General features: G+C 42.5%; 1 protein-coding gene across 1 annotated transcript in view; it reads left to right on the forward strand.

Annotated features, from left to right (window-relative positions):
* LOC124595080 (EF-hand domain-containing protein D2 homolog) overlaps positions 1 to 21,366 on the forward strand; it is a 290,914-nt gene extending 269,548 nt beyond the window's left edge. The window contains exons 3-4 of the mRNA XM_047133662.1: positions 8,747 to 8,881; positions 20,348 to 21,366. Of these exons, the coding sequence (XP_046989618.1) occupies positions 8,747 to 8,881; positions 20,348 to 20,479 (267 nt within the window). The 3' untranslated portion in view covers positions 20,480 to 21,366. The remainder of the gene's footprint in view (positions 1 to 8,746; positions 8,882 to 20,347) is intronic.
* Positions 21,367 to 21,610: the final 244 nt, after the last annotated feature.

Here is a 21,610-nt window from a genome sequence, read left to right on the forward strand (position 1 = left end):
TTACCAGGAAAGGGAAGGTGGACACGTTAAGCATTTAGTTAAATAAATATCCTTGTAATATACGTTCACAATTGCATCTTACATAATTGTAGCAAACAATTCTCAGAGTGTAAATATAATCATTTTAGATGAACAATAAAATTTTTATTTCACAACGATCGCGTGGTTTGCAATATTATAAAATTATAATTCAGTGATTCGTGGAGACTTACATAAGACTTCACCACCACATTAGTATTATATTTTCCATTAATATGATACTTAAATTAGTATGGCATTTGATGAATGTGTATAAGCCCCCCTTTCTACAGAAAACACTGCAGTGTACTACTTTGTGGCTATATTAGGTTTGTGGTAATATGCAACTTAATAGTTGTAAGTGTGGATGATACTGTATATGGTTAAGTACATTACGCAATTAACCATTGTGACCCCTCCCCCCTTGCCCCCCCCCCCCCCCCCCCCACTCTAAAGTTACTGTTACTGTACCATCCCCATAATGCATGTCCTAAAGTAATTGCTAATACTTTTATTAATTTTTCATTAATTTACTAATAATGGTAATTCCTTTCTCATTTACCAATTGTCAAAAGAATGTAACACAAGAAGTCACAAGAACATAAAAACTCTATGGGACAAATTATGTACGCCTCAGAGCTCGACGTAGCGGCATTATTAAGAACTCATCAATTGGAAAGTGGATGATAATTGTTATCTATATGATACCACAATATATGATCACGTGCGCATTGTAGTATACTAAGGTGTCATTTTGTAAAGAAACAGACTGTGTGCTTCAGATCTCTTCTTGACGAAAGTATTAAGATCATATTGTGGCGGGGCGAGGTTCGGTCTTCGTATTGTTACATTACCACCATTCAATCCACACACCTCCATAGGCTTCTTGTCTGCACGTTGTCCCTTCACTTTGTGGTAGCAGGTGCTATTTCGGTGGTGCAAAGCAGCGTAAAGAAATCGCCACTAACAACCTGCCATAAAGAGGCAGCAAATCTCTTGTGAAAAATCAGTTCCTGAAAGTTCATGATAAATATCTGACGTTCGTGTCCTCCCTTCGTGTAGCATGTTGTTTAAAGTACTATGCATTATTCATGGCCACTAAGACTCGTGAAATGGCTATAAAGTTCGTATCTACTTCTGCACTAATATCGTCTCGGCAAGGCCGCCTTGAGTGGCCGCTTGGTTTGAGGCGCCATGTCACGGATTGCACGGCCCTTCCCGCCGGAGGTTCGAGTCCTCCATCGTGTGTGTGTGTGTGTGTGTGTGTGTGTGTGTGTGTGTGTGTGTGTGTTTTGTTCTTAGCACAAGTTAGTTGAAGTTAGTTTAAGTAGTGTGTAAGTCTAGGGACTGATGACCTCAGCAGTTTGGTCCCTTAGGAATTCACACGCCTTTGAACCTTTGTTCCGTCAAGTTTTCAATTATAAAAATGCGCTACACATGGTCACACGAAAGCAGAAAGAATTTTGCAAGTTCGACCCGAATATTATTTACGATCTAAACAGTCACTAGTCCATAACTCTCTGCGTGTTAAACATTCGGTGGATTCAGTGGTTTTCCTTTAAACGTTCACTAAAATGCTTCCCACTCAAGGCGCTTTCTGTTTGCTATAACCGAACCGAATTTACGTCTCCAGTTCTTCATTTTACATACTATTTGTGAAGCGCAATCTAACGTGATGTACTCGGTTCGTTGGTTCGGAAGCGACAATCTAGGCAGTGGTCACGTGCAGTGGTCTCTCCGCACTGGAAGCCCTCAACTCTGATTGGCTGTTGATCTGAGTGGCCAATCAGAACATTCTTTCTAGATGGTTCTCACAGCAAAATCCTCTATCCTTTCACAATTTAGAAAGTAATTTTACGTAAGCAAAACTTCAATTTATTACATCAGCCAGATAAAGTATGAAATAATTCCAAAATTAAGTAACAAACTTATTCCGTTCCTAACTTCTTTCCTGGCTGACTGTTACAAAAGCATGCTCACTCAGACATATGTCACATGACTCGTGGTTCCTCCTAGGAATTTTTGGCGTGTTTGCATTGCACATAGATCTTCACAAAATAAACATTTCGAATTACCGTATGTCCCTTAGTCATCTCTCAATCACTCTCACGCACTCATACAACAAAATACAACAGAAAATTAATTTTAAAAGATTCCAATATTACGTCAAATAAAAATTATAAATGTTATAAAATGAACGATTGCAGTTAATTGATTTTTAGGAGCTGAACTTTTCATAATAGCTCCATATAATGGTGACAGTTAATCTGATGCTGTTAAAACATCAGTTTGGAAATACTAGAATGATTTTTTGGTAAAATTTTCTATCTTCGAAACTATGATAAATTACGAAATGAAATTTGGACAGAATCATTGCAGCAATAACAAAAAGCGATGTGTGACGTTTGAACAAAATCTTTTTAGATTCATAATGCGTATAAATATTTCTAGCGTTTTACTGGCAGACTTGAGTCACTAACACAGGCGGTATCTGATATAGGAGCGTCAGCTGGGGTCAAACTAAAGAAAGAAAGAAAGGAGGACAAAAAAATCTCCTGCAACTAAGGGACCAGAGGCATTCGCGGCTCCATATTTTAATGCATCTATGGTAACACGGAATAATTTGCTATGTTTAAACATCAGTTTGAAAATGAGTGGGTGTTTATCTGTAATACTATAATGTGTGTTTAAGTACATTGGGTAGTACACCAATATACTATACACCCCTCCCCCACCCCCCCACCCCCGTCCACTCTGTCTTCTCCTCAGACTACAATTACCTCCACTGCCCCCCCCCCCCCTCTCTCTCTCTCTCTCTCTCTCTCTCTCTCTCTCTCTCTGTGTCCAAATCCCCAAAGTTCTTTCTGAGGCACCTGGATTACATGCGCCACTTAGTTTTTCAGGACCATATTGCCTAATCGTGACACCACTGAACTGTGATTGCCTTTAGCTGAGCGACATAGCTTAACTTATTTTTAACGCACGACTTTCACCATGTATGTCTTTTCAGCAATAGATGGTAATTTTAGAATTTTAATAACGCCTGGTAAGTTTTGATGAAACCCATATTACATTATTTGGGAAAGGAAGACATAGATATGTCACCTTGAAAATGTTTATAGAACTGATTATATTTGGTTCAGATCTTTATATATTTGTAGTATGACTAGATTAATATGTAATTAATTATATTCATGTAATATTGCAGTGTATGGTTTATGTACATAATATAGCATACTGACGTACCATTTTGCAAACACACAAAGATCCTACCATGTTTGGCTCAGGTCTTCATACCCTATAAGCGGTAGGAAATTCATTAGTATGAACTTAACAGAGGTTCGTGTAATGCTGAAGTACGTGGTCAGGCTTCTAATATAGCTCACAGAAATACCATGCTCCGCCTACCCCCTCCCAACACCACCAACCCCATGCACACCACCAAATCTGCTCCATCCCTCAGCCACTCCAACACCTCCCATTCGCCCTCAGCTGCCTCTTCTCTCCCCCTCCCCACAACCCTGACATTCTGTCACCTGCCACTCCCCATTGCCACTCCGTCTCCTTCGTTCTCCCTCTGCCCAACAGTCGTGTTCTAATGAGGAACGTCGGCATTTTAGGAATGTGTAGAGAATGTCATTGAGCAGTTATGGCTTAGGACCTTCCAGTTTGAGTTTCGTGGAAGTCCTGCCACATCACGTAGGTCGTGTAAGTTGTTACACAAGGGTGATGTCTTTCATGCAAGTCTCCACAAGTCAGTGAATTACAACCTTATAATATTGTAGCCACTGGATCGTTACGAGATCAAAATTTTATTGTGCGTCTAATATGATTATACACTCCTGGAAATGGAAAAAAGAACACATTGACACCGGTGTGTCAGACCCACCATACTTGCTCCGGACACTGCGAGAGGGCTGTACAAGCAATGATCACACGCACGGCACAGCGGACACACCAGGAACCGCGGTGTTGGCCGTCGAATGGCGCTAGCTGCGCAGCATTTGTGCACCGCCGCCGTCAGTGTCAGCCAGTTTGCCGTGGCATACGGAGCTCCATCGCAGTCTTTAACACTGGTAGCATGCCGCGACAGCGTGGACGTGAACCGTATGTGCAGTTGACGGACTTTGAGCGAGGGCGTATAGTGGGCATGCGGGAGGCCGGGTGGACGTACCGCCGAATTGCTCAACACGTGGGGCATGAGGTCTCCACAGTACATCGATGTTGTCGCCAGTGGTCGGCGGAAGGTGCACGTGCCCGTCGACCTGGGACCGGACCGCAGCGACGCACGGATGCACGCCAAGACCGTAGGATCCTAGGCAGTGCCGTAGGGGACCGCACCGCCACTTCCCAGCAAATTAGGGACACTGTTGCTCCTGGGGTATCGGCGAGGACCATTCGCAACCGTCTCCATGAAGCTGGGCTACGGTCCCGCACACCGTTAGGCCGTCTTCCGCTCACGCCCCAACATCGTGCAGCCCGCCTCCAGTGGTGTCGCGACAGGCGTGAATGGAGGGACGAATGGAGACGTGTCGTCTTCAGCGATGAGAGTCGCTTCTGCCTTGGTGCCAATGATGGTCGTATGCGTGTTTGGCGCCGTGCAGGTGAGCGCCACAATCAGGACTGCATACGACCGAGGCACACAGGGCCAACACCCGGCATCATGGTGTGGGGAGCGATCTCCTACACTGGCCGTACACCACTGGTGATCGTCGAGGGGACACTGAATAGTGCACGGTACATCCAAACAGTCATCGAACCCATCGTTCTACCATTCCTAGACCGGCAAGGGAACTTGCTGTTCCAACAGGACAATGCACGTCCGCATGTATCCCGTGCCACCCAACGTGCTCTAGAAGGTGTAAGTCAACTACCCTGGCCAGCAAGATCTCCGGATCTGTCCCCATTGAGCATGTTTGGGACTGGATGAAGCGTCGTCTCACGCGGTCTGCACGTCCAGCACGAACGCTGGTCCAACTGAGGCGCCAGGTGGAAATGGCATGGCAAGCCGTTCCACAGGACTACATCCAGCATCTCTACGATCGTCTCCATGGGAGAATAGCAGCCTGCATTGCTGCGAAAGGTGGATATACACTGTACTAGTGCCGACATTGTGCATGCTCTGTTGCCTGTGTCTATGTGCCTGTGGTTCTGTCAGTGTGATCATGTGATGTATCTGACCCCAGGAATGTGTCAATAAAGTTTCCCCTTCCTGGGACAATGAATTCACGGTGTTCTTATTTCAATTTCCAGGAGTGTATTTACACTCTGAGTATGGATTATTACGATGTATACCTGTAAGAGGCTATTAAGAATGTGTATTAAAGACACGTTAAGCATTTAACTAAATAGGTATTTACTCGTATCAAGTGATGCGACAACTTGTCTATATGACCAGAAATAAGTTTTTTCGACGGTGACACATCAGACAGGTTAAAGATGTTTTAATATGGAAGTAATGTTTTCACATAAGTAATATCCATTTGTTTCTATGCCCTGCACCGTATGATACGTACAGTCGTGGACAAAACGAGCGGGACCCCTCGCCTTTTCGTTATGCATATCCGCACAGCTTTAAAGTCTGCTACACAGCCTAGCAGGCGAGGCGACGAGGTGCTACCAACATACTACGCACAGGCGTGAAATTGAAAAACTGCCCGAACTTTGTCAGACTGTTTTCAATCATGTGTAAGACTATATTAATTCTGATTAGTGTGTTAAACACAACACGTAAATATAACATGTAAATGAAAGAATGAACGCTAATTAGTATGAACTATACTAATAAAAATGAATTGCAGCTTATCGAGATAGCATAACTGTTTTAGTAAGACAAAGTACCCCAGATCGTTACGAATTAGCAAAATATTATGCGCATTCGGCCGCGAAAGGGTCTGTGTCAACGTTCAGACCAGTCAAACTGGATTACCGTATAATGACGAAAGTGAAATTCCGACATCAGCTGCAATCTGTCACAAATAAATCCAGTGTCAAGTGAAAATTTGTTCTGGACGAAGACTCGAACCCGGATTTCCTGCTTAGCGCGAGCGGTCGCCTTAACCACTTCAGCTATCTGAGTGAACTGTTTACGTCAAGTCACTGGGTTTTAATTAAATGCGAAATATCTTGTGGGACACTATGGAATATTCTCGCTTCAGCCCCCTAGAGTTTCATTAAGTTCCAATGCAACCCTGTTTGTAGCCTTTAAAATGGCGTGTGTAATGGAGGTACGCTTTAAGCAAAGAGCTATCACTGACGTTCTTTTGGCAGAAAACCAGACTATCGCAGATATTCATAGACCCGGCAGTGGAAAAAAGAACGGTGAGTCGTTGGGCGAGATGTCAGTCACAATGACAAGAAGGTCGCGCAAACCCGTCTGATATCCCGCGTGTCGGCCGCCCGCGCACTGCTGTGACTCCTGCAATTTTGGAACGTGCGGACACTCTCATTCGAGGAGTTTGTCACAAACATACAACTCGCTGCTCAGCTCGGCGTCTCTGTTGATAGTGCTGACGCACTTCCACCAATTGGAATACTCAAAGGGGTGTGTGTGTGTGTGTGTGTGTGTGTGTGTGTGTGTGTGTGTGTGTGTGTCCACAGGTTTCCTCACCGGCTAACAGAAGACCATAAAGAGCAACAAAAGACCATTGTGCAGTATGCTTCCGCATTACAAGGCTGACCGAGACAATTTTTTGTCGAACATCGTCACAGGCAATGAAACACTGGTTCATCACTTGGAACTGGAAACAAAACAGCGATTCGTGGAGTGACGCCACATCACGTCTCCTCCCATGAAAGAGGTTCAAAGATGCACCCTCAGCCAGTAAAGCCATGGCGACTGTCGTCTGGGACTCTGAAGGGGTTATTGTGTTACATGTCTTCTCATGGTGCAACGATCAGCTCTGAATTGTGTGGTGTAAGGGGCGTTCAAAAAGAAACGCGCTGGAGGCATAATTACAGAAACCAGTACCTGTATGTTACAAGTATTGACCCTGGCTGTTGAGGCACTTGTCCCACTGTGTCATAAGGTGGTGAATGGCTGTCTCATAAAATTCCCCAGTTCCGCACGTACAGCTGGACGTCGTCGTCCGAGGTGAATCGTTTGCCCCCCCTCAGAGCAAAAAGTGGACCAAAAATAGAGTAATCACAGGGAGAGAGGCCCGGACTGTATGGAGGGTGGCTGAGAACCTCCCATTTGAATTTCTTAAGGAGTGCCGCGACTGTGTTGGCCGTATGAGGCTTCGCATTGTCGTGGAGCAGAATGGCCTCACGGGTGAAATTGCCTGGTCGTGTTGATTTGATCGCTTGGCGAAGGGTGTTGGTCAAGGTTTGCGAGTAACGCTGGGCATTCCCGTGCTGCAGGAAGTGAATCGGAAGCGGGCCATCTTGGTCAAAGAAGAACGTCGGCATAACCTTTCCTGCTCTCGTGTGGATGGCCTTGGCGTTTTTTTTTGGTGGTGGTAACCCTGGATGCTTCACTGGAGTCTTTGTCGTTTTGATTCTGGTTCGATGTGATGACTCATCTCCAGCCACCATTTGTGCCAGGAGCGTATTCCCTTCCCGAGCATGCGCTGCAGATGAGCAAGATTCGACATGCTTCCTCGTGTCGTTGAAGACTTTGGGGCACCCATTGGGGACACACTTCGCGCATGTGCAGTCGTTCCTTCATAGTGGTGTGAACACTTCTGACGCTCAATACGACAAAGGCGGCTATGGCTTTCACTCTCACTTGGCGGTCCTGGGTAATGAGTGCATCCACCAGCTGGACGATGTCATCAGTAATGCAGTGTGGTGCTCCAGACCGTGCGCCATCGGCTAACGACACCTTTCCTACCCTGAAGCGCTTGTTCCACGCCTTGACCCTTGCAAGGGACATGCAGTGTTTGCCGTACACTTGTGACATTCGTCGGTGAATGTCCGTTCCTCCTACTCCTTCCGCTGTCAGAAAACGAACAACGCCTCTTTGCTCTTCTTTTGACGCGTCCACGTCACTACTTGCAATGCAACTGAAGCGTTGGACGATTGATGCATGCTGCTCCTAGCTCTTGTATAGTCACGTGACGTGCACACGTGCCCTCTAGCGACGAGCTGTGAACTTCCACGCTCTGGTCAGAACCACACCTCGTTACACACGCCACGATATTACCCTCCTGTCACCAGTTTGCGCATTCCAGACTCCGGCTCATTTCTGTTTGAACCACCCTTATACTACCTTCAGAAAATTAAAAAAAAAAAAAAAAAGGAAAACGGCTTCATCGTGTACGTCACTACAAAAATGCAAACGAGCATCTCCTCCTCTGACACAGCAAGGCTTTACGCAAGTCTGCGCAAATCAGAGGAGCTCACAAAAATTCTTGTGCTATTCTTCCTCATCCACCCTGCAGCCCTTATTTCGCACTTTCCGATTTTCGTCTGTTTGGCCCGATGAAGAATGCACTCCACGGGATGCAGTACGTGGACGACTGCGAGGTTATTGATGGGGCAGGACTTTGTCTCCGACGACGACCAACAGAGTTGTAGCATTCGGGCATATAGGCCCTAGCAGTAAGGTGGCGTAAGGCTGTCGCGTTGAACGGAGATTATGTTGAAAAATAGGGTTCTATAACTAAAAGTGAGGAATAATATGGTGTATAGTAATCCTGAATAAAAGACATATCACACACATAAATATTCTGTGCAATGTGAGCAGTTCTTTGTTTACGCTGCAACGTGTCGTGTCTGCCTGCAGTTCCTGCTGATCTTCCGCAAGGCGGCGGCGGGCGAGCTGGCAGAGGACTCTGGCCTGGGCAGACTGGCCGCCCTCACAGAGATCAACGTGGAGGAGGTGGGCGTCACCGGCGCCAAGGACTTCTTCGAGGCCAAGGTCAGCCGCCGATGACTCTGCTCTGTTTGCGCGCGCAGCCAACAGCTTCGCCACTTTTTTTTCTGAGCATTTTGCAGCTGAGTTGTGAGAGATTTAATGGCGCAATATTCTGGGTGTTATGACTTCTTATCTCACTTTGCGCTGACACTTCGTTCCCATTACAAATGAAAAGACACAGAGACATTACTAGTCTCATACAGATATGATTTTATGTATACAGGGAGGTCCATTGATAGTGACCGGGCCAAATGTCTCACGAAATAAGCATCAAACAAAAAAACTACAAAGAACGAAACTCGTCTAGCTTGAAGGGGGAAGCCAGATGGCGCTATGGGTTGGCCTGCTAGATGGCGCTGACATAGGTCAAACGGATATCAACTGCGTTTTTAAAAATAGGAACCCCCGTTTCTTATTACATATTCGTGTAGTACGTAAAGGAATATGAATGTCTTAGTTGGACCACTTTTTTCGCTTTGTGATACATGGCGCTGTAATAGTCACAAACGTATAAGTACATGGTATCACGTAACATTCCTCCAGTGCGGACGGTATTTGCTTCGTGACACATTACCCGTGTTAAAATGGACCGTTTACCAATTGCGGAAAAGGTCGATATCGTGTTGATGTATGGCTATTGTGATCAAAATGTCCAACGGGCGTGTGCTATGTATGTTGCTCGGTATCCTGGACGACATCATCCAAGTGTCCGGACCGTTCGTCTGATAGTTAACGTTAGTTAAGGAAACTGGAAGTGTTCAGCCACATGTGAAACGTTAACTACGACCTGCAACAAATGATGATGCCCAAGTAGGTGTTTCAGCTGCTGTCGCGGCTAATCCGCACATCAGTAGCAGACAAATTGCGCTAGAATTCGGGAATCTCAAAAACGTCGGTGTTGAGAATGCTACAAGAACATCGATTGCACCCGTACCATATTTCTATGCACCAGGAATTGCATGGCGACGACTTTGAATGTCGTGTACAGTTCTGCCACTGGGCACAAGAGAAATTACGGGACGATGACAGATTTTTTGCACGCGTTCTATTTAGCGACGAAGCGTCATTCACCAACAGCGGTAACGTAACCCGGCATAATATGCGCTATTGGGCAACGGAAAATCCACGATGGCTGCGACAAGTGGAACAACAGAGACCTTTGCGGGTTAATGTATCGTGCGGCATTATGGGAGGAAGGATAATTGGCCCCCATTTTATCGATGGCAGTCTGAATGGTGCAATGTATGCTGATTTCCGACGTAATGTTCTACCGATGTTACTAAAAGATGTTTCATTGCATGACAGAATGGGGATGTGCTTCCAACATGATTGACGTCCGGCACATAGCTCACGTGCGATTGAAGCGGTATTGGATAACATATTTCATGACAGGTGGATTGGTCGTTGAAGCACCATACCATGGCCCGCACGTTCACCGGATCTGACGTCCCTGGATTTCTTTTTGTGGGGAAAGTTGAAGGATATTTGCCATCCTGATCCACCGACAGCGCCTGACAACATGCGTCAGCGCATTGTCAATGCATGTGCGAACATTACGGAAGGCGAACTACTCGCTGTTGGGAAGAATGTCGTTACACGTACTGCCAAATGCATTGAGGTTGACGGACATCATTTTGAGCATTTATTGCATTAATGTGGTATTTACAGGTAATCACGCTGTAACCGCATGCGCTCTCAGAAATGATAAGTTCACGAAGGTACATGTATCACATTGGAACAAACGAAATAAAATGTTCAAACGTACCTAGGTTCTGTATTTTAATTTAAAAAACCTACCTGTTACCAACTGTTCGTCTAAAATTGTGAGCCATATGTTTGTGACTATTACAGCGCCATCTATCACAAAGCGAAAAAAGTGGTCCAACTAAAACATTCATATTTCTTTCCGTACCACACGAATATGTAATAAAAATGGGGGCTCCTATTAAAAAAACACAGTTGATATCAGTTTGACCTATGGTAGCGCAATCTAGCGGGCCAACCATACCGCCATCTGATTTCCCCCATCAAGCTAGCCAAGTTTCGTTCTTTGTAGTTTTTTCGTTTGACTCTTACTTCGTGAGATATTTGGCCCGGTCACGATCAATGGAACACCCTGTATAGACTGAAGAGGCGAGGAAGGAGGAATTTAAAGCACAGTAGGCGTCAATGAGAATTGGTTGAAGGGAGGAAGCGTGCAAGGGTGATCCGTGCAGTTGAGCGAACTGCTGTGCCAAGATGGCTTAGTGGATAACGCTCCTGCCTAGCAAGTAGGAGACCTGGCTTCAGTTCCCGGCCTTGGCACAAATTTTCACTCGCCGCTTCAGTCTATGTAGTTAAAATTCGTTCCGATTGACAGTATTTTAAAATTTGTTTCGTCGACCATGTACCACTACTTCTTCACATTTACTATTTTTGCAGGTGCGTCTTGTTAAAAAAAAGAGGCGCTAACTTATTGAGACTTCTTGTTAGATATTTGGATGAACTTTGTCTCTCGGACAACCAGCGATTATACGAGGGTTGGGACTTTAATAGTGGCAATTATTTATTTACAGCTCATACAAAATAAATACGTGTTTCAAATTTTTACTGACCTTCAAAGTAGTAACCAGCATTGTGCCCGTTGCTAGCGATGTTGAAGTCGTAGGATGTTCTGAGCAGTACCAGTTGTGTTGACAGTTCGAGCGGCGCGGTTTATTGTTCGACGAATTTGTAGCAGTTCCGAAGCGAATGCCTTGAAGTGTTTCCTTCAGCTTGGAAATGGAGTTGAACATAAGAGGGCTTAAGTCGGGGGAGTGCAGTAGATGATATAGCACATAGCAGCCCCATAGGTCAGACAAATCAGTAACAGCTTGCACTGTACGTGCTTGAGCATTCTGCTGCAAAATGATGGTCAGGTCTTACAGAAAGTGTCATCACTTCTGTCTCTACGCTGTTCATTTTTGGAACACAACCTACGACCAGCTTAGAGACACAGTTTCTGCAGGACCTGACCATCATTTTGCAGGACAATGCTCAAGCACGTACAGTGCAAGCTGTTACTGATTTGTTTGACCTATGGGGCTGCCAAGTGCTATACCACCTACTGCACTCCTCTGACTTAAGCCCTCTTAAATTCAACTCGATGTCCAAACCGAAAGAAACACTTCACGGCATTCGCTTCAGAACTGCTAGAAATTCGTCGGGCAATAGACAGCGCCGCTCGAACTGTCAACACAGCTGGGACCGCTAAGAGTATCCTAAGACTTCCACATTGCTGGCAATGGGTTATACACAATGCTGGTGACAACTTTGAAGGTCAGTAAAACTTTGAAACACGAGTCTATTTTGTACGAGCTGTAAATAAATAGTTGCCACTATTAAAGTTCCGACCCTCGTATTTAATACAGCATTCCCATGATGGCGGCATAATAAGAGGAGATGGCCTAAAATACTCATGTTGTGCGTTGCTTTGAAGTCGGTGCCGCCATGATAGATGACTCAAAACATTAGCAGGCAACCGTTTACGATTGCTTCTTGTTTATAATTACTGTAGCGTGCACGCAGATGTTGTTTTAAATAGAAAATGTTAGTTCGTTCGTGACCAACACATTGTCAGGAAGGCATTTTCAAAAGTTTTTTCCGGTCATTAAATAGTTGTATTATCGGATCAGACATGCATTTCACATCGTTAGTATTAGTTTTTGTTACACGTTTCGAGTAGCCATGAACAGAAGTATGTAAAATGAAAGGCTGCTTTGGCAATCCAGCATTTTGCTTAACAGGTTAGTTGCCCCTAGCCCGACAGGCGTGGTAGCTCGAGCAACGACAAGTGGCCTATGACACGCCTAACCTATTTTTTTGTTCAGTGTGCGGGTCAGATTTGCCTCAGTCCGTGCATGCTGCAATGAACGTCACACAGAAAGCAGCCAAAGTTTCATATTTCACCTTTATTTCCGGTTAAGCCGGTAGAATGAGAAGGTCCCGTTAAATCAAGAGATGAAATTTCATCCTTGTATTCAACTGAAAAAAAAAATGTTAATTGTCAGAGATAAAGTGGAGAACAAAGAATGCCGAGAACATTGCATACATTCCTGGTCACATATTCTCAGAATATTTCACAGAAAAAAAGTAGTTTATTCAACATGTAGTGAAAATTCTCTAATAAAATTATGATATCGAACATGATATTTATCCAAAGCATGCAATGAACGAAGATATTAAAAGGCAAGACAAGAAAATAGAGATGGTACGCATTTTAATTTATGCTTACTACAATTTTTCATTCAGCAGGAAATAATTTCTTCTTGCGTTCAAGCCTGTTTTCATACATGTTTATGAAAATGTAATTTGTTTGTGATTAAGCTGAAAATTATTTTATAGATAAAGAACGATAAATTGAAAGCAAATGCGCATACCTGCACAAGGTTCACCACAGAATGGTAGAAAGCTAAACAAACAGCTTAGTCGCAACCGACGTTCACCGCAGGATGTCCGGCCACGGACTGAGGCAAATCCGACCTGAACAATAAAAACAAAAAGAACCTATACGGCATCGATAGTCAGAACACGCTAGGCTTGGCGTCGGCAACCTGCTGTTCCCCGAGCTTTCACGCCTGGCGGGGTGGGAACACCGAACTTGTTAATAAGCACTGATGAAATTGATGTTTCGTCTATATCATCTTCCTGAAGAAGCTGAGAACATGTTTGGTCCGTTTCCGATTTTTCCTTCTCACAGCGTTCACCCAATAGAATTTAGGGTTTTGGTGATAGGAAATCTAAAGTCGGATGACAGAAATAAAACCACTACAGTAAAAGAATCTAATGTTTGGGGAAACTAACTTGGCGGACGTTGGCTTAAAGTGGGTGATGCTATGATTTCTCCCTTTTGTTAAACATCAATAGTTCGCCTCACTGCACTCAATCTTTGGATATTGCGCTAATAATCAAACTGAAATTAAATAATTTCAACTTTTGTGTACATTTCGGTAACTGTCAACTGACTGAAGTAAAATATTGTTCATTCACACTTCATTACTAGTTCACTTCGAATAGATAAACACACAGTACTGTTTGAAAAAGTACATTTCATCGAGATATATTCCTTCTCACTTTCTGTGCTGTATATATTTAAAAACTTTAATGTGTAACATTTGTTCAAACCGTTTGACACCACAAATGGTCGTCAAGCCACAGACACTAAAACAATAAATTTTTAATAGGTTACATTAATAGTTTCGACACACTGAGTCGTCGTTGTCAAATATTACGAAAATACACTAAACCGCAAACTGAAACAAAGGCAGCGGAAACGGATCACAAGACGTCATGACAATTTTTGGTTGATAAGTCGTTTCACGACTTAATGCAGTGTAGATGAAAACTGCACAGGGATGGAAGATATTACGTAGGCCTATTCTTGCGTTAAGTTCTGCAGTGATGCAACAATCATTTTGCAAACATAGGGTCACACGTCATAAGCTTATAACATGCAGCAAACCCAAAATTACGCAGATCAAAGCGTGCAGTCGTACTGTGTTCTGCTAAAGAAACCTTACAAAGACGACACACTTCCATTTGGGGCTCGTTTTCTAGTTTTGGGCTTCCTGCACGTTATAAGATTACGACGTGTGAGCCTTTGTTTGCAAAACGATCTTTGCATCACTGCAGGACATAATGCAAGAGGATGTAGTATCTTTCATCCCGATGCAGTTCTAATCTACACTGCAATGAAGTGTGAAATGACTTATCAACCAAAAAGTGTCATGAAGTCTTGTGACCCGATTCTGCTGCCTTTGCTTCAGTTTACTGGTTGGAATGTATTTATCGTAATATTTGAAAGAAGTGGTTGCAGTTATTAATGCAGTTTTCCAAATTTGTAATTACATTTGAAAATAACGACTCAGTGCGTCGAAGCTAGTAATGTAGCCTTTTAAAAATTCTATTGTTTTAGTGAGTTTGGCTTGTCGACTGTTTGTGGTGTCAAACATTTTAAATTTAATTCATTCACACTTTTTGATGACAGTCATGTCCAAATACAAACACTAACATTTGTGCCTTAAGTGTGGCCAGGTTAGTAACTGATCACAGTATAAATATCAACATTACACTTCTTCACATTTATTTCATTTCATTATTATTAATAGTCGTCGCAGAAGATATGACACGGCCGTTGACAAGGCGGAGATTTAATCCGTTGCTGTGCGAAGAACATCCGTCCGCTCGCGTCTGATCTCTGCAACCCCCCCCCCCCCCTTCTCTCTCTCTCTCTCTCTCTCTCTCTCTCTCTCTCTCTCTCTCTCTCTCTCTCTCTCTCTCCCCCCCTCCCTCTCCCCCCTCTTTCCCCCCCTCTCCCCCCTCTCTCCCCCCCTCTCTCCCCCCCTCCCTCTCCCCCCCCCTCTCCCCCCCCCCTCTTGCTCCCCCCCCTGCAACTTCCTGGCAGATTAAAAGTGTGTGGCGAACCAGGACCTTTGCCTTCTGCGGGCAAGTGATCTACCGACGGAGCTACCCAAGCACAACTCACGACCCGCCTTCACAGCTTTACTTCCGCAACTACCCTATCACCAACCATCCAAACCCGCCATACACTCCACTGTAGAGTGAAAATTCGTTCAGAAAACATTTTGTATTTTTATATTAAGTAGTTACTACTGTAAAAACGCTAACCTTCATAACGTATTATGTAGCATAGTTAAATACATAACACAGAGGCGGAAAAGTTCACAGTGGTAGACTGCACCTCAAATTATGTATCACTACAGTGTTCAATTTGCCTTTTCGATGGTCAGTTCATCCAGACACATCTGGTCACTTCTTTGGCGTCGTCAATACGTTTTGTCATTTATTCTACAGGGTGTCTTGGAGATTAACCAGACTTCGCAAGAGTGAAGACAGAAACTTGGGGCTAATTTTTAACTTAACCATGTGATTCATTTTCAAAATAACTGTTCGCAAAAATGTTGCTGGGCAGGGTGTTGTGCACAGACTGACGTCTCGATTATGTCCTATACGTGCTCGATAGGATTTATGTCGGGCAATCTGGATGCCAAAATTATTCACTCAAATTGTCCAGAATGTTTGTCAAACCAGTTGTAAACAATTGTGGCTGGGTGAAATGTTTGGGAACATGAAGTCCACGAATGGCTGCAAATGGTGTGAAAATAGCCGAACATGACCATTTGCAGATGATCGGTTCAGTTGGACCAGAGGACTCAGTCCATTCCAAGTGAACACAATCTACACCATTATAGAACTACCACCAGCTGGTGCAGTGCCTCGTCCATGGCTTCGTGGGGTCTGCGCCATATTCCAGCCCTACCATCAGCTCTTACCAACCGAAATTGGGACCCATCTGACCAGGCCATGATTTTCCAGCTGTCTAAGTTCCAACCGATATGATCATGAGCCCAGGAGGAGCGTTGCAGGCGACGTCGTGCTGTTAGCAAAGGTCGTCTGCTGCCAGAGCCCATTAACGCCAAATTTTGCGGCATCTGACAACTTACGCAAACACCACTGTTCTTGATTGTTTTTAAGTGTAGGCCATGTGCATATTGCTATCCCATGCCTTTTGTCACATCAGTGTGGAAAGTTGAAAATATGTACAAGACCGGGACTTGAAGCCGGATTTTTTTCTGTTTCTCACGAACAGTCACCTCGACCACTTAGATCATCCGGACAAGGTCCCTAAGTGACTCAAATTTCCAACTTGCCAACATGATACTGATGTAGTGCCCCTGCCCTTTACCCTTACTACTCGCAACAACTTACCGATTCCAGTAGGAGTTAGTGTGTTGTACATCTACACAGAAAGGATCATTGAGCCATCTGACCATGCAGTGTCTGCTCTTTAGGACAAGTATGTAAGAGCAGACACTGCATAGTATATAATCTCCCATTTCTGTTACCATGTTATTGCCACCTTAACTTACATCGGGTAATACATGAGGCTGCCGGTGAACTAGCTCTGCAAGTTACATGCATACTGGCAACTACATGAACAGGCAACTTAAAACTGATGTCACAGTAAACTTCTGGTTTGGACTTGTAAGATAAAGTTCACCCCTGGTTTCTATCTTTATTCAAGCAGAAGACAGTCTTGTGAAATCAGATAATCTTTTTGAAATACACTTGAATAAACTTTTATAGTACTATCGATCCGCCCTGACTTTGCACAGGTAGCACCAAGTAACTACGGGCAGACAACTTGTCTCGCACAGTGTACACAAAGCTTCTTCAAGAATCAGTCTATAAGTGGAGATTGCATCAAAATCCGTACAATAGTACCTGAGATTAATCTTCATATAGACAAAAAAAGTTGTAAGGGACGTCATACAGAATTTAAAAAATGAAAATAAACCACTGCAGATGCATCATCAAAGAAATTTATTTCGAATGAATAGTTTTGGCACAACACTTGGCCATCTTCAGGTCCTGTTCATCAGATAACAATTTATACAGCTACAATCCTTCCCTACAACCTCACCATGGCTTAAAGTGCCTTATTTTCACCTGGTGGCAGAAAGTGGAACTATTATTTCATTCAGCATATTCTACGGGTGCACCAATTAATGAACATATCTACTAAGTTTCAGCATGCTGTGATGTGTACAACCTGTGCTGCTGCAGCAGATCATCATTTTTATTATGACAATCCCGTATATGCTTCTCCTTCAATCCTAACTTGTTTGGAGCCATACAATGGTATTTGTCCATAGTTTACACTTTTTTTTAATTTCACAATATAGTTTTTCCACTTTTATTTACAATTGTCATTGAGATTTATGTTCTATGACGACATACTAAAATTTGCAGTCATTGCTTGTTGTTGGGGTTATTGTTACTTTTATTACATTTATTCTACATGCATTCATTGTCATCAAACAATTTAGCCTTTCCAGGTAATTAATTGTTCAGTATAATTACTCAGCTTTTATTATTTTCTTATCATTATTCATATGTCCACCCTGGTAGCTGAATGGTCAGCATGACAGACTGTCAATCCTAAGGGCCTGGGTTCGATTCCCGACTGGGTCGGAGATTTTCTCCGCTCAGGGACTGGGTGTTGTGTTCTCCTAATCATCATCATTTCATCCCCATCGACGCGCAGGTCGCCGAAGTGGCGTCAAATCGAAAGACCTGCACCAGGCGAACGGTCTACCCGACGGGAGGCCCTAGCCACACGACATTTCCATTTATTATTATTCACATTTTGATATGGTATGTATGTGCATCATTTAATAATGTGTAACTTATATGTATTTTCTGCATAGTTGTTTCAAGTTTAGTTTCCCTGGATGCCTGAGCTCATTTCAGCAAGTTTCATGGCACTGGAGCTTCCTAGACTAATTACAGTATTTTCTCTCTTGTATCCTGTTCACATCCTGTTAGTTTTTGAGAAGTACCAGGTATCATAATAATGTGGGAACCAAGAAATATGGTGAACAGTTTTTTTTTCATACTGTTGAAGTTACATGTGGGTTACTTAAATAGTGATGTTTTGTCCAAATTGTTAATGTCTTTTGCAGTTTTAATACTGCATTTAATCTGCAATACAGGTCATATGAAACGGTATCATCCTCCTTTTACGGAGCCCACAATACTGATGACTGTAACTTGATCTATCCATGTTTCATGATACGCTGTTAAAAGCATAGTTTACATAATTTTTTTTCTTTTTCCACCAGAGCTAAGGCAAATTAGATGTCACAGTGCAGAATAGTAAGAACTTGAAGTAGCTCATCATTAATTCACTCTGAATCTTCCACAGTGTACCACTCCAACACCTTTAGTTTTAGTTGAAGTTACATTCAATACAAATTTTTCAACATCAGAGTTTGTCGATGTCCATATTTATTACAATAACTTCTGAGGCACCTGATATGTTGTATTTCACCACCGTGTCATTACCAGTGCCAGGGATAAAGCCTATTTATTGCAAAACACTCAGTAACAAATAAAGATCCTCCATTTTGATGAATGGTACCATAAGTATTTGAATATATTGTTGTTGCAGCAAACAAAATCACAGCACCTTTATGCATCACTATTACAGTTTAAGGTGTCAAATGCAAGAAAGATAAGAAATATTTTAGACAGTTTATTAATTCAGCCAAAAATCTTTACCAGTTATGAAACAGAGAGGGACCTCATAAAGTGTGTTCCACATTTTAGCCAGTGCTAAGACCATTGCACAACAAAAATGGCACATTGTCAGAAGAGAGTACATGTTCTGAGTTTCCTGCAGACTGTTTTGTTGTTATGTGGATAACAGATGCATCACAATGAGTGAGGACAATGATGTGGCAACTGGAAACATACTCCAAAGTTGAAGTATACAGAAAAATAAGATTCTTGTGGACAAAATTTCTATATCGCACTCCCATGATCCACGACATTCTGGATGGTATCTTGACAAAATGTAATGTTGTGTCCAGTGATAGTGAAAAGGTGCCAACAATTTAAATAAGAAACTTCCTGGCAGATTAAAACAGTGTGCCGGACAGAGACTTGAACTCGGGACTTTTGCCTTTCGCAGGCAAGTGCTCTACCAACTGAGCTACCCAAGCACGATTCACGCCCCGTCCTCACAGCTTTACTTCCACCAGTACCTCGTCTCCTACCTTCCAAACTTTACAGAAGCTCTCCTGTGAAAGGCAACGATCCCGAGTTCGAGTCTTGGTCCGGCACACAGTTTTAATCTGCCAGGAAGTTTCATATCAGCGCACACTCCGCTGCAGAGTGAAAATTTCATTCTGGAATTTAAATAAAGATGCACAGACATAGGTGGTGCTGATCGGGAAGTCAAGAACCCAGAACATAATTTCATGCTGAAGTATGCTGTGGAATTGGGCAAAGTAGGCAACCCAGACAGAGTCAAAACTTGTTTTGACAGAAAGTAAATGTACACTGTAACATTTTATTTAATTATGTACATATTTTTGTATATGTGTACGCCATTTAATGTAATTTTGAAATAAAATGTCTAAAAATTATGTTCCCGGAGAGGGCGTAATTCTGATGTTTATCACAATGGTACTGCATACATCACCTTTTCAGCAGAAATGTGGCAATATTGTCTATTCTTCATGTTTTATCAATAACTTACTCCCCTCAAACCATTAATTTAGCTTGGCTATAAATTTATTTACAACTTGTTGTAAATGTGAAGTATTTCCTATAACAAGGATGCTTGTGTCATTTGCGGAATAGGTATTTCTTTGAGATTCACTGTTCAAATCAAGGTCATTTGTGTAAAGGAGAAAAAGGATTGGTGCAAGAGTGGATTCTTGAAGTTTTTATTTATTTATTTATTTTATTTATTTAAACATGTTAGAATATTTTCCGTTAGTTAATGTTTTACTTCTGCTTCCTGTTTGCCATATACTAGAAGGTTCTCAAACAGTGTGACCCAGAATGTTGAAGCTTTTTCTTAAGTAAGATATCATTCAGTAAATATTGCATTTAGACCACCACCTTTTCCTCCTTTTGCAGATAAAGGAAGTGTCACGCAGCTGTAAATTTGAGGAGGAGATCCGCCAGGAGCAGGAAGCGCGCCGTCGTGAGGAGGCAGAGCGGGAGCAGCGGAGACTCGCATTCAGACAGAAGGCGGCCCTCTTCCAGTAGCAGTCCAGCTCACCAGAGCACATCATGTAGTGTATCATGTATTGGCAAGCCTATGAGCTATCAAGTGAAAGCAGCAGACGTCTGTGTGTGTGTGTGTGTAACCTCTCACTCATGGTTACGAACTGCAACTGTGTCTTTATATTATTGAAAGTGGGCATGCTATCTTCAACATACAGAAAATTTTGCAGTTATTTTGGCAGACAATTGGACCAATTCCTCCCAGATACACAATTTTAGGCAAGGTAGAAGTGGCTATCAAAAAAGAACAGATTCATAAAAAAACACAGAAGTGATGAAATAACAATACACTATTTTTATGGTTTGTGTCAGAAGCATTTGGAATAACACCAGTGAGCACTTAACCCAATAAAAATTATATCTTTCATCACATAAATTAAGAAATCTTTAGATCTCAAAAAGAGCGCTGGAAAACTTGACTAGTTTGTGTAACACATTTGAAGCTATCACATAGGTTGGTGATAAATTTGTGACTGGTTACACTGCCATGACAGTAAGCATAAAATTGCATGTGGCATTGTTCTGACATTACACTCTCAAATTAGCTGTGTATTTTTTGGTTTTTTTATTGAGATGTTCAGAAAGCTTGCATATTTCTGATAAAAGACCAGTAACTCTGTGCATTTATTATATAGTTCTTTAATCTGTTAGTGTATGTTAATATGTTCAATGTAGACTGAAAAAAAGTTTTATTCCAGTGTTTTTTGAATGTGTGACTGATAAATGGCAAAGTTACCACATAATCACTGTCATTGTGTGGTGGTGAGGGATATAACCTATTGTGAAAAGACTATTTTTAAGTCACTGAAAATGTGTTGTACTGTGTATATATTTTTTCATGATGATTATTAAAGTCTCATCAGAATAAATCTTGTTTCTTTGTTTACTTTGAACTATAAAACGTTAAAACATTCAGTGTTTACACAGAGCTATTGCTGAGAACTCATCATTCAGACAGAAATTCACATTCAAAATAATAACAAACGAACAAGAAAATTACCTTCAATTTCCTAACTTGCTTAGAAATATTTAATAAAAATGCAAACAAAAATGTTCAGACAGACAAGAAACATATTTTTCAACATTAAATTTACTTTTATAGTTTCAATTTCT

Source organism: Schistocerca americana, chromosome 2 (genome assembly GCF_021461395.2).
Source record: "Schistocerca americana isolate TAMUIC-IGC-003095 chromosome 2, iqSchAmer2.1, whole genome shotgun sequence".
Classification (NCBI taxonomy): Eukaryota; Metazoa; Arthropoda; class Insecta; order Orthoptera; family Acrididae; genus Schistocerca; species Schistocerca americana.